At 42.5% G+C, this 15,458-nt stretch overlaps 2 protein-coding genes across 2 annotated transcripts; one reads left to right on the forward strand and one right to left on the reverse strand.

The window, feature by feature from the left end:
* Positions 1 to 64: 64 nt before the first annotated feature.
* LOC130205355 (protein phosphatase PTC7 homolog) lies at positions 65 to 7,061 on the reverse strand. Its single transcript, XM_056432676.1, has 6 exons — positions 6,604 to 7,061; positions 5,324 to 5,503; positions 4,128 to 4,326; positions 2,891 to 3,014; positions 2,642 to 2,771; positions 65 to 2,443 (listed from the first exon to the last, which is right to left on the reverse strand). The coding sequence occupies exons 1-6, from the start codon at positions 6,803 to 6,805 to the stop codon at positions 2,385 to 2,387; spliced, it is 894 nt and encodes a 297-aa protein (XP_056288651.1). The 5' UTR covers positions 6,806 to 7,061; the 3' UTR covers positions 65 to 2,384.
* Positions 7,062 to 8,492: 1,431 nt separating this feature from the next.
* prnpb (prion protein b) lies at positions 8,493 to 12,365 on the forward strand. Its single transcript, XM_056432672.1, has 2 exons — positions 8,493 to 8,598; positions 9,057 to 12,365. The coding sequence occupies exon 2, from the start codon at positions 9,064 to 9,066 to the stop codon at positions 10,390 to 10,392; it is 1,329 nt and encodes a 442-aa protein (XP_056288647.1). The 5' UTR covers positions 8,493 to 8,598; positions 9,057 to 9,063; the 3' UTR covers positions 10,393 to 12,365.
* The last annotated feature ends 3,093 nt before the right edge of the window (positions 12,366 to 15,458 follow it).

A 15,458-nucleotide genomic window follows, 5' to 3' on the forward strand; every position in this document is an offset into this window, starting at 1 on the left:
TGAACAAGCACATCTGTCCCCGAAGATGAATCATGCAACGACGTCATGAAAATATATACGCGAATTTAGTATAAATACTAGATTCTTTATTTAAATATTGTACATATTTCAAAACATATTTACAGAAATTAGACCTGCATTGTTACACTGTAGACATAGGTGTATCTTTCACACAGACAAACATCGCTTGCTGAAAAGAGGACAATCATACCAAACAGACTGCAGAAGCACCTTTGAGTACAACGTCATGGGAGAGAAAGACAGGGGCAGCGCCTCATTTACATCGAACACATGACGGAGACATGACATCAGAAGCTTGCAATGACAGGAAAGGCCTCTTGATTACAGGTCTAGCTATTCGTTAAGGCTGAAACTGTGCTCACACCCACAATGCTAGTTCTCAGCACCATTTCCTATCTTACCTCCCCTCCTTCTGCATATAGGTTACATCCCTGTCAAGTATAGCGCTATCTTTGAAGTAAATACAAGTTCAGAACCACCCAGATAAGAACGGCCGACAACTGTGGAAAAGAAAAAAAACATTGTGGCAATAGCTTAAACAGAAACCATGCAAAAATGAACAGTGCACAGTAGGACAGATACTATTCCAATAATAATAATGTCCATTTTGTGTATATATGGCTTTCCTTCTTTGGTTTCAAAAACCTGTCTTATACTTTGTTGCAACCAGTTACATACAAGTAAAACCCAACAATATAATACAGCTTTTGCTCTGATAAAAACAACTTTGGGCATAGAAAAGACTTTTAAAAGCCGCTCTGAGCATTTCCACCAACAGCCCTGGCCACCTCACAAGATTCAGAGCACAAGGAATTTACAGTTTTGCCATCTGATGTTTGTAACAACAAAGCATTTTGTATGAAATACACAACAAAAATTGTCTTTGGTGCACCTGCTTTTAAACTGTAAAGACATTGTCCAAACCCCTCGGGTGAGCTGTTAGACATTAGGGGCCGAGTATCAGGAGCAGAACAGTATTATCAGTGTCATTGATTATACCATTTGATGCATTACACAAATACATACAGACAGTCTCATTACAATGATGGTAACCATGTTCATATTAATGTCAATTCATATACAGACATCTGAATTACAAAAAAAGAAGCAGCAAACACATTTAAAAAGGAAAACAAGGATCCTAAAAATAAAAACAGATACACACACACACACACACACCTGATTCTCATTAAGATGGCTGGATCTGTCATCGATCACACATATCATGTGACTCTTTAAACTCTTACTTCTAAAACTAAATAATAAAAAAATACATCTTTTCATCTACACTGGTGCCTGGCCTATCATTGAAATCGTAAGCATTCTCAGATGCTAGCTCGAGCTTTGCGTGATAACACATTATTATTAAAATACACGGCACATTCCAAACACAACTTCTCACATGTAAGACACACACAGACACACACACACACACGCACAGACTCTCTCTTCTTGTTCATTTCAGCGTGTGGAAGTGTAGGATTGATACAACTCACTTCAAGATCAACATCAATACAAGAAACATATATTTATGAATGCCATCATCCACGATGGTAACGAAATGGGTTTTTGTTTTAACAACCAAAGCAAAGACAACAGAAAGGCCAGAACCAAGTCCTAAAAACACAAAAATATTTACAACAAATGCCCAGCAGAGTGACAACAAACATATTAACATTCACATGTAAGCTCCAACAAGTGTTATGTTTCCCTTTGCAGGTTTCTTTGATCTGAGCAATTACTAGTTACTAGTTGGCTGTTCCATGGTTCACATTCCCAAACCAAACACTGAAACCCAACTATTAAATCCCATTCTCTCATAGCTCCCATCTAATCCCAGCCTCAGCCTCCTCAGTCCATCTATATGCTTTGTTCAAAATACGTTAACAACGGGAAACAGATTAACAACAGATACAGCTAGCCGGGTTCAAAAGTCAACTCTATCACTATTCTCCCCAGAACCTTCGCCTACTCCTCTTATAATATCACTTTACATCAGGGCGGCTAGGTTTTAAAACCCTGCCCTTGGCTGTCTCTCAGTCACATCACCCACATAACGAGACTGAAGGGCAGGCCTCAGCTCCTCCTGCATCACGGTCAACAAGAACCGTCCTAGCTGCCTGCTTCCTCTCAACCGTTCAAGCGCCAAAACAAAAACAGAGGAAGAAAACTCAAAATGTACACAGGTGGATGTCGGCCCTGCAGCGAGGAGAGTGTCGTGCTGTTGGGCCTCCCCTGTCAGCCCACAGGATGCAGTGCGGTTTTGCGAGGGCTGCAGGTGGAAGACTCCGGCAGACGAGAAGAGAAGATCAGCCCCAGAGAAGCGTGCACACAGACACACACACAGACACACACACACACTTTCAGTCCGTATATTCGGCCACAATGGACAGCAGCACCGTGATATCATCTGGCTTCCCTCCTGCACAGCAAGAAAAGAAAGGGAAAAAAAGAGGGTGGGGATCTGTGGTGTACATGCAGCCAAAAGATAGTCGCAAAATATATCCTATTATTAATTTACAATCATATACAATCATTACATGCTCCATCATATTTTAGAATAATAGCTTCAAGTATGTGTGCTACCAAAAACACGGCGTCTGAAGCACGGTATATTTACCTCTTACATTCAGACCATTGTCACAGGCAAACTGTGCAAAAGGAGACATATAATTGGGGTCGTAGGCAAGGTCGTGAGCTTGCTTTGCAATGCTCTGGGCAGTCTGCAGGACGCTGTCATAGTTAGAAGTCTGAAAAGATTTTAAAAAATGGGAAAATCCTTACATTTGAAAGACATGAAATATGTTCACTTACAACTAGATGCAGTACATGTGAAAGCGTGAATAAGCGGATATTCCAGAAGCGACACCTTAAGTTTTTTGAGTTCCTGAAGAATCATGTAGTCTGGCATGTTGTCGAACAGGCCGTCGGTTGCCGTCAGGATGATGTCACCGAGCTGCACGTCAAACGAGGAGCTGTCAGCTGCTTCGGGACTGGAGGAAACAGACAGGCACGGAAAGATCAGTCACAAGTGTAACGGGAGCACGCGGCACCGGAGCTGCTGACACGAGTTTCCAACATGGCATGAAGCCGCTCCGAGGTCACTCCGACAGTTGACTTGGAAGCAGGCTGCCCAGTGGGTCCTGTTTCTTGCTGGCTCCATACCCAAGACTATTAACTTTCACCTTATGTTCATGCCTTGAGGATTTTTTTTATTTTAAGGTGGCACTGCATACAGAAATAAATGTACCTCAGAAGGAACATCTCCCTGTTAAAGAGCCAAATGTTCAACTTTCTTTCACACCAGAAGAACAGGATAAATCCAGTGGGTGGGTTAATATTTAAAAAGCAGGACCGTGAGACTGTTCTAAAGGGTTGACACAAGGTGTATCACTCATTAACAATGCTCAGAAATCATGTTGTGATACCTTCAGTATTTGGTTACTTGAAAAGGAGATAATGTATCCTTGTGCATTTTGGTCATAACAAATAAGTTATCGCGGGAATATTCTGGAATGACAGTTGCTGCAACTGTCGAGAGACAGTCACAGATATATAATTTAAAAAAGATATCATCTATAAAGAATGATTTGTGTTGTTGACCATTCTTTGCCTCAAATACACTTCATGTTAAACCAAGTTGAGACTCATGATGGTGATGGACATAATCTGCCCGCTTAAAAAGAGAGGCAGGCAGAACAAATGTTCACCATCACATGACTTGTGCTCATAAGTGTCGTATTTTATCAAGCTGTGATGATCAACGATGATGGGAGGCGGCACATAGTTTGACCAGTAGTGTGACATCAAAGCAAGTATTGCTTATCCGGCACTATGTTTGCTGCCCATAATTAGGATATGGCGTGTTTTTAAGTTATTTAAGCAAATGTTTTGAACATAATTTCAAAAAATATTACTTGCAAAATGGCATACAGATCTATCTACTGCACATGCAGAGGTTCAAATCGGAAGCAGGAAGTAGTGCAACTGAAGTTTAATTAAGGAACTTGTATAACGATGGATGTCTTGTAAAGCTACCAGTCTCGCCTCGACAATGACAATTTTGATTTATCATTACTAGGAATTTCAGTCACCGAGCCGCTGACCTGTCACTGAGCACCACCCCTTCAGATCCCGGAGGCGCGATGGACAGCTGGAAGGGCGTGTTAAAATAGTGCTGCTGCTCGTCTGAGCGATGAACCACCTCTCCTTGCCGAACCACCAGGAAGCCCGAGTCACCGAGGTTGCAGGTGTGAAGCCGGTGACTCCGTCGATCCAGAACCAGGATACAGGCTGTGCTGCTCCCTACAGAGGAGAGCAAAGAAAGAATAACAGGTTATGGATATTACATTGGATAAACGTTAACGAAAGATCAGCGAAAAATACACTGGTGGCAGTTGTGAAAATGCAAATATTTATTTTCCAGTGAGGGCAGACAGGTAGAAAAGGGAGGGAGAGGGGGGTACATCACTCAATCTGTGTGCACCTTCCTCATGAATTCCATGCTTCCATAGGACGAGATTATAATGCTATTCACAAGTAGGAAAGGGGAGAGAAAAAGAAAACACAGGGATCGGGAAACATGCTTGTTCCAGATCCCCAGTCACTGCAGTTTTAGGCGCCAACCGTCCAAGTAACCTTGAGCAGTGAAGGTCCCGAGCAGACCTTAAAGCGGCTTCCCAAAATAAAAGTAGGCCACTCTACAAACATCGTGCCCAAGAGAGGAGGAGGTTAGCATTTCGTGCACGTGCTCACTGTAACGCAGAGACACAGCGTCTCAGAAGAAACGTGACCTTGGTCACATGTTTGTCGTGTGGACGGTTCGAACTGTTCAACCCTCCTGCAGTGTCAGTTACAGAGGAGTTTGGTATGTAACAAAATGTTCAGACAGCGTAAAAGGAAAACTGTTTATCTCCGCATGGTCACGCAGTCTCAATTTCCTAATGGCAGCATTACAAAATACCGTCTGATTAAAGTGAGTGTGTCATCTCACAGGTGTTACATCACTCAATAGGCTGGTGTAAGCCTAAATCAACGATAACTAACAGCCTTCATACTAAATAATACGTGTGACACTGAAGTTCGGCACACAAGTATATTATATATATTATTTGTATGCACTTTTCTGCCAGGGTGGAACAATTTATTAAACATGCAATTTAAATGGAGCTACGCTCTGTCATGAGTAATATGTGCCAAGCAAGGCCACTACTCATAGTTTGACGCTTTCCTATGTATTGCTCACAGTATGGCTAATCATATAGGAACCGCTGTGTGTGTGTGTACACTAAGGCATCCTCACCTAACAGGGGTACTTTGTTCTGTAGAAGCTCAAAGTAGCCAGAGGTCAGGATACCCACTGGGTTACTGGGCGTGAAGCGTCCCTCCTTCACCAGTCGCTCACAAGTTCTCATTAATGTGGTGGAGAACTGAGACGGGTCGACACCGTAGTCACGCCAACCACCAACGCCGTCTGCAACACCTGATGAACAAAAAGGGAATACATTTTGGTAATATTGGATATTAATTGTATTGGATGACTTAAGATGAGGCAGTAAAAGTTCAGGAGCAAGCAGTGCTCAATTAAAAATATGCTCTGCGTCATCAAACACCCTCTGGTTTACTTTTTCATTTTTTAAAAAGTGTTTGAAAAGTCAGAAAGAAAAAGGAGTACATAATAATAATAAGCTTTAACATATTTCCAAAGCACATTTTATTGTGGCTCATCAGAATATGCCTCTCCACTAATTATTTGAACTGATTTTTGAAACCTCTTTTGTTTTGTCACGATGGGTAGAGTTTACGACGGATCACCCCGCCATGTGTAACGTAAAGCCCTGGTGGGGTTGTGTTCCTCAGAGCTGGTTAATGTTCCGCATTACGTCATATCTCCAGCCTAAACATGTACGACTATACATTGCATGAAACACGTGAAACGCGCAGTGTGTGTGTCCACCAAGGCACGCGGCTCGTCGAGCCGGCTGCGTGTCCCCTCCGGTCGGCTGTGCGGGGAGGACAAAGCCATCGCACCCAGCGCAGCTAGCAGGCGACTGCCGCTGGGAGCAACATGGCTGCCTCCATGCTCAACCATTCTGACCTTTGCAAGACAGTGTCGTGCAAAGTCTGAGACGTTGCAATACGGTATTTTTTCTGTCCTGTCCACCTTTGCTTGTGCGTATCTATGTCTCCTAATGTCACGAGTTTAACATTTTGCATTACCGCCGTGCATTCTTCAGTTAAAGCTCAACTAGGTGAAAGGTCGTCCCGGGGTTTCGCCTCAAAACAACCCGCACACCGCACGGCACACCTCGCGTTTTGTGCATATCACGACACGATTGCAGACATATTGACATTATGAGAGCAAGTGTCCGGGTTCAAGTCGGCGGAACAGAGTTTAGATAACTGGGGCAAAGGAGGATGCGAGTTGTGGCTCCGTCTCTGGAGGGAGGGGGGGGGGGGTGTTTTCATCCGAGGGGTCGGCACACGTGCGGGGGCAGCGAAATGAAGGTCACCCGAGTACAGAGGGTGTCCGACATGCATGTGCAAGCCAGAGTCAGAGTTTCTTTACGCATACGAGCTTACCCAAAACATCGGAGTTCCGGTTCCGCGCAATGAAGCAGGCGTCGTCTCCGTAGCACATCCCTTTCTTCAGGATCCCCTTTCGGAAGTCTTTGCCGAAGCCGCAGCTGGCGGTGATCAGGCTGTAGTCCCGACTGTCCGTCTGAGAGAGTCCGCCCAGGACAGCCCTGGCTACCAGTCTGCCATAAGACAGTACGGATAACATCCCCTTCCGAGCAGCAACCCCGTCTTGCTGTGAGCACCCTGTCCCCCCTTCTCTCTCTCCCTCTCTCTGCTAGCTTTTTCTTTTGATCGATCCCCGGCTGTCTGTCTCTTATCCGGCCAATCGCTCCCGTGAAGCAGTGACGTGGGCCCTCGATTAAAACTTCACTGTCAGATTCCCGTTCAGTTATATGTCTCAGGTGTACGTTTCAAATACGCAGTTCCGCACGGCTCTCTCCTCCCCGACATATTTCCACCGAGTACCGGAAAGAAAGCACGAGTACATACGGGTATTTTGCCGTTGACGTCACAGCTCAGCGACATCATCCAATGACAGAGCAGCTACACATACCTGCAGTTCCGGGTTCCCGTCCAGAGCGCACATACGCCACTGGGAGGGGTCAGATGTGCACTTGTTTTCAGTGCCTGGACGGACCGGATATGTGTGAATAATAATTTTATAATTGAACAAACCCCAACAGTTGTATAACCTCATCCATTTCCTTATACTGGCTCGAGTTCGTGCAATAAATAATGTGATCCTATATAGCCCAGGTGCGTCATTAGGCCTATTTTCAGGGGGGCTTCAGTAAGTCTGGGTATAGTTACAGAATGTGGCTATCGGTAGTTGTTAATGATTGTTACCTGCTTACTTTTAGGTTTACCTGAGACACATGAAAGGTTATAACCTGTTTCCAGTGAGCGAGAGTATGAACGAACGAATTGGAAATACAAGAAATAACAATCGACATCTCTCTATTCTTTTCATTAATATATATGATACTTTTTTCTCCATTGAATGATATATTCCAAATGAGCATAACATATCACTCTGACCATGAAATGCTGTATTTTGTGTTATCATATACTGAATGAAAGCAAAACTACAGCGCAAAATCACACTCAAAAACATACCCAAGACCCCCCCCCCCCCCTTCTTTGAATCTTACAATCGCCCCTGATATAGCCAATCAACAATTGGCATAACTCTTCCTTGATTCATTTATGGGGAAAAAATACAATAACATTCCCAACTTCTGACCTACCTAACCAAAACGCACTAAATCGGGCAATTCAATATGATCCTCGTTTGATAACTATAATGTAATGATGTCATATGGTTTCATCTCCATTCACTGAACCTCCCCTGAAACGGTGTTGCGCTTCACTGGGAGGGCCCACCTCCCACTTTGGAAACCTCTCGAATAGATAGTTAAATGTGTTACGTCATTTACAGTATCGCACACTATCAGGGGGGTGCGCTCGTTTTCCGTCATTTTGAAGGTGACAGAAGACAGATGTCATCATAAGCTCTGTCTATTTTCGAATAACACATCGGCGAATTTACTGTAACTTTCTTAAAACAACAATAATTGTTTTTTTTGTTTTTTTCTTACAGTATTGTTTTTCCAATAATATGTTACATGTGTTGTTAGTTAATGACGGTCAATGGTGCCTGTTAGATTGTCGAGGTAAACTCAGAAATGGAGCTAAGCCAGTTTTAAAAGTGAATAATTAAACACATGAGCTTCTTAAAGTTAAACACATCTGAAAATATGACATTTTGTTTTTATTGGCGTTTTATTTTTACTTCATGACGATCGTCGCATGGGCGTGGCAGAAAACTGTGACCACTCTGTTCCCGCCGCAGGGCACTCGCTGTAAATAAATGGAGCGCTCCCCCGCTCCATAAACTACCCGAGCACATAACGGAGAGAAAGAGCGAGAGAGAAAGAAGACAACAACGCATTTTCGCCGAGTTACCGTCGAAGCGCATAGACAGGCCGCCAGTTCACGGTAAGAGATAATGCAGTTATTCGCCATGTTGCTGTTATTTGTTTCTTTGTAGGAAGGCGAGAGAACAAAGCGGCTCAATATGTGATGGAGCTTTATCTAAGCGAATGTACGGGTACCAAAATAAATTCTGGCCGTCGTTCACTCAGTGGGTTTGGCTGGTCTATGGTTTTACATCATCTCGGCCTATTTATTTGAAGGTATACCCAGTTTTAAGGGATTAATGGTGCTTAGATATTGTTGAAACATTCTGTTTTGGGATTTAATAAGGATGTCTTATCGTCGGGCTTATATAAGAATATTAAATGGTTATATAATAATAAACAGTCCGTCATTGGTAAATGAAAAGGCAGCACTGGGCTATTTTTCGTGTCATACTAACATAACAAGGACATTAATATTTGTTTTTGGAATGCTTCATTATTCTTATAATCTTTACTTTGAAACACGTTTCTCTCTAGGGCCAATATGGGAAAGATGGGTGGGATGGTCCTCATGTCCCTTGTTATTGTGTTTCTCCTGAACACTGATTCGACATGGGCTAAAAAAGGAAGCAGTGGCAGCAGCAAGAAAACCTCTTCTAACCGGGGTGGGACACAATCAAAGCCATCTTCTCAGCCAGGAAACTACCCTCGACAGCCACAGAGTCCCAATCGTAACCCCAACCCTTATCCTGCTGGTGGAAGTTATCCAGGAGCACGCAACACAAATCCAGGAGGAGTTCCCAGACAAAATCCACCAAGTTATCCAGGCGCTGGAAGTAACCCAAACCAGTATCCTGCTAGAGCCAATCCTGGAGGCTATCCAAACCAGAACCCTGCAGGTGGCTATCCTAACCAAAACCCAGGCAGAGCTGGCAACCCAGGAGGATATCCAAACCAGAACCCTGCAGGTGGATATCCTAACCAAAACCCAGGCAGAGCTGGCAACCCAGGAGGATATCCAAACCAGAACCCAGGTGCAGGAGGTTACCCACCTGGAGGTGGTTATCCAGTCAGAGGGGGGAATACGGGACAGGGTTGGGGTCAGCCTGGTGGTGCCCCCAACTATAACCCAAATAATAAGATCCACAGTCCCGGCTATGGTGGTGGAGGCTATGGACATGCTGGTGGAGGCTATGGGCAAGGTGGTGGAGGCTATGGACATGGTGGTGGAGGCTATGGGCAAGGTGGTGGAGGCTATGGACATGGTGGTGGAGGCTATGGTCAAGGGATGGGAGGGTCTCCTTTCTCTCGTTCTGTGCAGAGTATGGGTTACCAGCCCCAGTCTTCAGGTTTTGCCAAAAAAGCCATGATGGCAGCAGGCGTTGGTGCTGTGGCCGGGATGGCCATTGGATACGGACTCGGGCGTTTCCCTCGCCCACACTTTAATTTCCGCAACCCTCAAGAAGAGCAGCACTACAACAACTACATGTACGAGCGTTACGGCACCAAGTCCACAGACGAGAAAGACTACGGCCGCGATTATGTCTACAACCCTCCCCCACGGGCAGAGTCTTACGACAAGTTCATGGACAAGTGTTTGAACAGCACCGACCTTCTCAAAGATCAGAATGGAGGCGACGAAGTCGACGGTGCCACCGTCAGCATTGAGGAGATTGGATACCCGGCTCTAATTGAGCAACTGAAGACCCGACGCTGCGTTGAGAAGTACATGGAATACTCTGAGCGCTTTCTGCAGGAACGAAAAGCGGAGCCACAATTGCAGCCAAGTCGCAGCAGCCCTTTGACCTACGGAGCCATTCAACTTTTCACCTCCCTCCTCATGCTCCTGGCCAGCGTGCTCCTTCTCCAGTGAGAGCGATTCGTCTTCCGTTCGCCAAACCCCAAATGGATTTCCACTCTCATCCACATCCTGCTAATGTCTATTATCTCTATAGCAAGCTCTCTGGGTCTCATGTAGTCAATACTCTATTATCAACACATGTTGGTGTGTATAATAACTAAAGGAGTACATTTTAAGATGTTGTACAAGCTGCACTAACCTTGTTCTGTTGCCTTTTTTTAATGATTTATTTTGTGTCTTTGTTACTTTGTTTCACTTTATCTTGTGCCCCACATTATGAAGCACTGAATGCATAGAGAACAGATTCAGGGTTCTTCAGTTTTTATGACAATTAATTGTGACATTTTGACTGCTACTGTGTAAATTAGGAATGTGACATTTAGGTTTGTAACATTAGTCACTTTTTATAGATTGTTCAATTGGTTAAATATGCTTAATAAAGATTGTATTTGGCAATGGGACCAAATAGATAGAGCTGGGTTTATGTCCCTGAGGACCACTCGCCAAAAGAAGAAGAACATATGTTATGATGAGAAAGCAGTTATCATGTTGATTATCATCAACATGTTAACAAATTGTTTTAGTATCCCACAATAAACAGTTAAAAACGTATGACAAACATCTAAATAAGACTTCAGGTGTCCTCAAAGGAAAGAAAGGTGTATATGATACTCTCTTTTTGTTGCCTGTGAAATCCTGGATTGCATGTAATAGTCAGTAAAGAGGCGGCACTGACCTTTAATGGTTGAGAACAAGACGAGCATTTGTTGAAAATAGCGCCTGCCGCTTTAAAGCTGTGCAGTCCGACATGTAGTTTGGTCAAATCTGGGGTGTGATTGAGGTTTTGAATCAACAAGGACCAAGACTATAACCCTAAATTGTGGCATCACATAACTAATTGTAAGCTTTTAATTGTACAGTTGCTCATCGCACACAGTATCTTCATGTAGTATCTATCGTCAAGAGACTCAAGACTAACACTGGAGTTGGAAGTGGCAGTTTAAATCTGCCTGGGAACAATGTTTGTGCATGAATAATGCTTTAGTGGCTTGGGGATTTTTGATTATTTGTTCTTTCAAGAATTTCCAGGCTTGTGTGGTCATTTTAACATCTCCCATCACCTGATTCTTCTCTTGACAGTCAGTGGTCACAGGTCAGGTGTTGGCGAGTCTGTAAATACTTCTGTCTGCTTCTCAAACTCTATCGCCTCCCCGGGCTGCCATGGTACGTGTGCGTCTCTCCAGGAATGAACATGTTGCTCTGCTTTTCTTCCAAATGGGTTTGTTTATTGTGACGTCATCGGTACATTTTGAAGTTGTCTGTCATTTTTCCTTCCCGTTTGTGATTCTTTTCCTGTTCCAGCTTGTTTTCTTTTATCTGACTGTTTTAATGACGCATCTCCCTCTGGGTTTTTGTAATGTGAAGCACTTTGCAACTGTTTTGAAAAATGCTACAGAAAGGGAGTTTGCAGGCTTTTCAAAAGAGTTTCACCCAATTAAAAAGCTCAGAAAGAAGATATCTTCATTTAAGTCCGCTATTTTGACACTGGTGTAACTCAATCTGTTATTAAATTGATAGTTATTTAGTGTTATATAACAAATAAAGTCAAGTGAATACTGTCCAATTGTTAACAGTATATCTGGAAGTGATAATTTGCACTGTTTTATAGAGATTTATTTGTCTTTCTCCACATTTCAAGGTTATTCTATGAATCTCCGTGGTGATTTGTTTTCAAATTCTTTTGAAATGTCTTTTCTTTTCATGTTCGTTGATCCTCGCTAAATGCTCCCTGTCCATTTGAAATGACAATTTTACATGTTCATACTATCTGTGAAGTGCACATATCTCCCTTTGGGTGTAGATATTCTGTAACTGGGTCATCGAGCTCATTTTGGGAGTATAGTTATCTGTGGGACTCTTGTAGTTGTAAACGCTTTGGGCATGTCAGGATATTCATGTGTTCAATAAAATACATAACACAATAAGATTTTCTCAGCATAAATCATGTCATTTCACAAACACATTCTTGTATACACTGTTTTAAACAAATGTAATATTTAAAAAACATTAAAAAAGTAATATAAACAATGATGTAAGTTTCCATACCAGTATAGTTCTTTGCAGTTTACACACAGCCACCATTTGTTTTGACAACAATCATACAGTAAATGCTGTTTCTGACAACATTTCTAAATTAGAAAACCTTTAGAATTTAGAATATATTTAAGCAAAGACAAACAAACAAAAAAGTTTAACAGTGATGCATTCCATCCATTTAAATTAATGAACAAATTGTAAAAACTGCCACAATTAATCGCTACTTGGAAAAGTTATTCAGTATTATTTTTTATAAATTGTTTTATTTACAAACATTATTTTCTCTTTGGAGACTAAATAAAAAGGCAGATTGATTGATTCAGAAAATAATCGTTAGTTGTAGTCCTCTAGTCTAGAAATGTGTATATTGATATCATCATTGTATGTTGATATCCAGCTCAAGTTCCTTATTCATTTTGATTCAAATAGCTTGATGTGTCTTTTGAATATAGAAAGAGGTTGCTAAAGTCCCCCCAGGCACCCAACATACAGTATATTGTACCCTGCACTGAATTCTTTCCATAATCACCATCACCCTACATTAAACAATAAAGGACAGGAAGAATAGTTTGTTCAAAGCCACTTTTATTTCATTTAATTTGATGACTGATTGTGTTCCAGTTAAATGTCTCCTATCCAGGCCGCTATAAGGAAAAACACTGCGTGTCCAAGTGTGAAGAAGACGTTGGTCGTGGGAGCGGCGGCAGCCGACTTAGCAAACTGGTTGGGAGACCTTTCATTGTGTTTGAGGCGGTGATCTTGCCCAGAGGAGGCTTTCTTATGGCTGTGATGACTCCCAGATCTGTGCTTTATCTTCCCAAAGAGCTTCATCCCTAAGCCGGTCCCTGTGCCACCCAGCATCCCGGCTGCAGCTGCCCCGGCTCCAGCCCACTTCAGGCCCTTCTTGGAGAGGCCTCGGTTCTGAGCGGGAGGCGCTTTGTCGTCATCGTCGTCACCTTTTCCTCGACCCTTGAAGAGGCCTCCGCGCTTACCTTCCGCACCTGAGCACAGAGCTGCCATGAGCAGCAGCCAAACACACAGTGAGAGCAGCCTCCGCTGGCCAGTCATTACTGGAGATTTTTACTCTGCAAAAACACACAGGAAAAAATTAAAAGCTTTATATTTTTGCAACACGTTTGTTCTTTTATTTGAGAGACAAAGACAGAGAAGGTTGTAAAGTCTGTTGGCTGTAGTTCAAACGGGCATGAAAGCTTTTGATTTCGCTCACTGCACATCCAAAGTCACATGCTGACCAGCACGAACACAACAGACCTCCAGAACTATCCACATGCTCCGTCAACACTGGGGTTAGTTGGGCGTTATGCGTGTGATGCATATTTCTTTCTTTCATGATGCATTTGTTTTCCACAGCTCGGATACACAATGCACATTTCCTGTTGTTATTAAACATATACAAAATGCGTGGATATGCAAAGTGTTGTTGCAATGTAGTTGGAAGGAGATGATTTATAAATGTTAAATTACTCAGGTGAAAGGTGCTGAGACAAACTTTGGAATTGACGACATCAAAATAAAAAATATCAGTGAAATGTTTTTTACCTTTCTGGTCGGTCACACTAAGTGGTCGTGATGCTGGAGCGGCAGTCCTTTGTCAAACCACAACACTTATGTTACAGAAGAGCAGCATTTCGGTATCAGCATCATTTCCACACCAGCATCCACTCAACAGCTCCTCCCCAAAACAAACCCTGCTTTGTTATTGGTTCAAGATCAATAATACAGTACAGGTTGAATGATTTGGGCTGATGGCAGCATTTCACAACCAGTTGCAACACCTAGTTGTCTCTAGTTATTCACGTAGTGCAAAGCAAAAACTTGTATTTTAATGTTGCATTGGCAAGTGATTTTATATCACAGGTCTGTATGTTTAAATTCCTTAAAAGCTACATGTTTATGCCCAAATTAAGCTAATTCTCAGCAGAGATTAACTTTGCCGTGTGTCTCATTAGCTTTAATTAAGTAGCCTTTTGGCTGGAAGGACGGCCCGTAAGAAACTAGAGCTGGTGTTATTATGAAAAAGTGAATCATTAATGCATATTTAACGGGAGATTACTTTGCACCATTGCTTTTCTTTCAAGGCTATATTTTACCGTAGTAAAATCTGAAAGTTTGAAGCAAAAAACAAAAACAGGAGCTTAAAATGTCTGAAAACAGCTGAAATTGGCTGAAAATGGCATAAAATACCAAAAAGGGAAACTTCCTGCTGAAAAGCGTTGAAGCACAAAGACACACACACTGCCTGCCTTCCTTGCCTCCTTGCCTCCCTTCCTTCCTTGCCTAACTACCTTCCTTCTTTCTTTCCATTCCTTTCCTTCCATCCTTTCTATCTTCCTTGCCTGCCTTCCTTCATTTCCTTTCTTCCTTGCCTGCCTGCCTGCCCTCCCTTCTTTCCTTGTCTCATGGACTTCCTTGCCTAACTGCCTTCCATTTCTTAAAATATGTACGGAAGAAAGTATAAAGAAGTGAAGAACAATAGTTGAACTGCTGAAGCATTCAAACTAATTACAACCAGCATCTACATGTTGTGATTTGGCTCTGATTGACAGATTGGTTTTCTCTTAAAAATGTAAATTATATACAAAAATACTCAAAACCCCCCAGTTCCTTACCTCAAAGCATTTGTATATTTCTGAACATCTCAATTAGAACAAAACAAATCAACTATAATAATAAAAATGTATACAAAACTTATTATCCGTCTTATTTACAGTTTAAGAGATGGTTGAGTCATCGTACTGATCCTTCAGTGTCATTGTGCCTTTAATGAGAAAAAACAGATCTAAAATGTGGTTCTGATTTGATTTGATTCAGACAAACAAATAACAATCCGAGAAGCAATCTTCTGCTTACTGGAACAAGCACAGCAGCCAGCGACAGCATGCTTTAAGAATGTTAACCGTTTTTCCAGTAAATATCAAGACTGTGATGCAACAAAAGAGTTTGAGAGCCCAGAGGACAGA

This window comes from Pseudoliparis swirei, chromosome 15, assembly GCF_029220125.1.
Source record: "Pseudoliparis swirei isolate HS2019 ecotype Mariana Trench chromosome 15, NWPU_hadal_v1, whole genome shotgun sequence".
Taxonomy (NCBI): domain Eukaryota; kingdom Metazoa; phylum Chordata; class Actinopteri; order Perciformes; family Liparidae; genus Pseudoliparis; species Pseudoliparis swirei.

Excerpts from the sequence above, each read along its gene's own strand:
- prnpb (XM_056432672.1), top strand. The coding sequence starts at position 9,064 with ATGGGAAAGATGGGTGGGATGGTCCTCATGTCCCTTGTTATTGTGTTT.
- LOC130205355 (XM_056432676.1), bottom strand. The coding sequence starts at position 6,805 with ATGTTATCCGTACTGTCTTATGGCAGACTGGTAGCCAGGGCTGTCCTG. Across the intron at positions 5,504-6,603 it reads CCGGAACTCCGATGTTTTGG|GTGTTGCAGACGGCGTTGGT; the intron begins GTAAGCTCGTAT and ends TTTGTTCATCAG. Across the intron at positions 4,327-5,323 it reads GAACAAAGTACCCCTGTTAG|GGAGCAGCACAGCCTGTATC; the intron begins GTGAGGATGCCT and ends TCTCCTCTGTAG.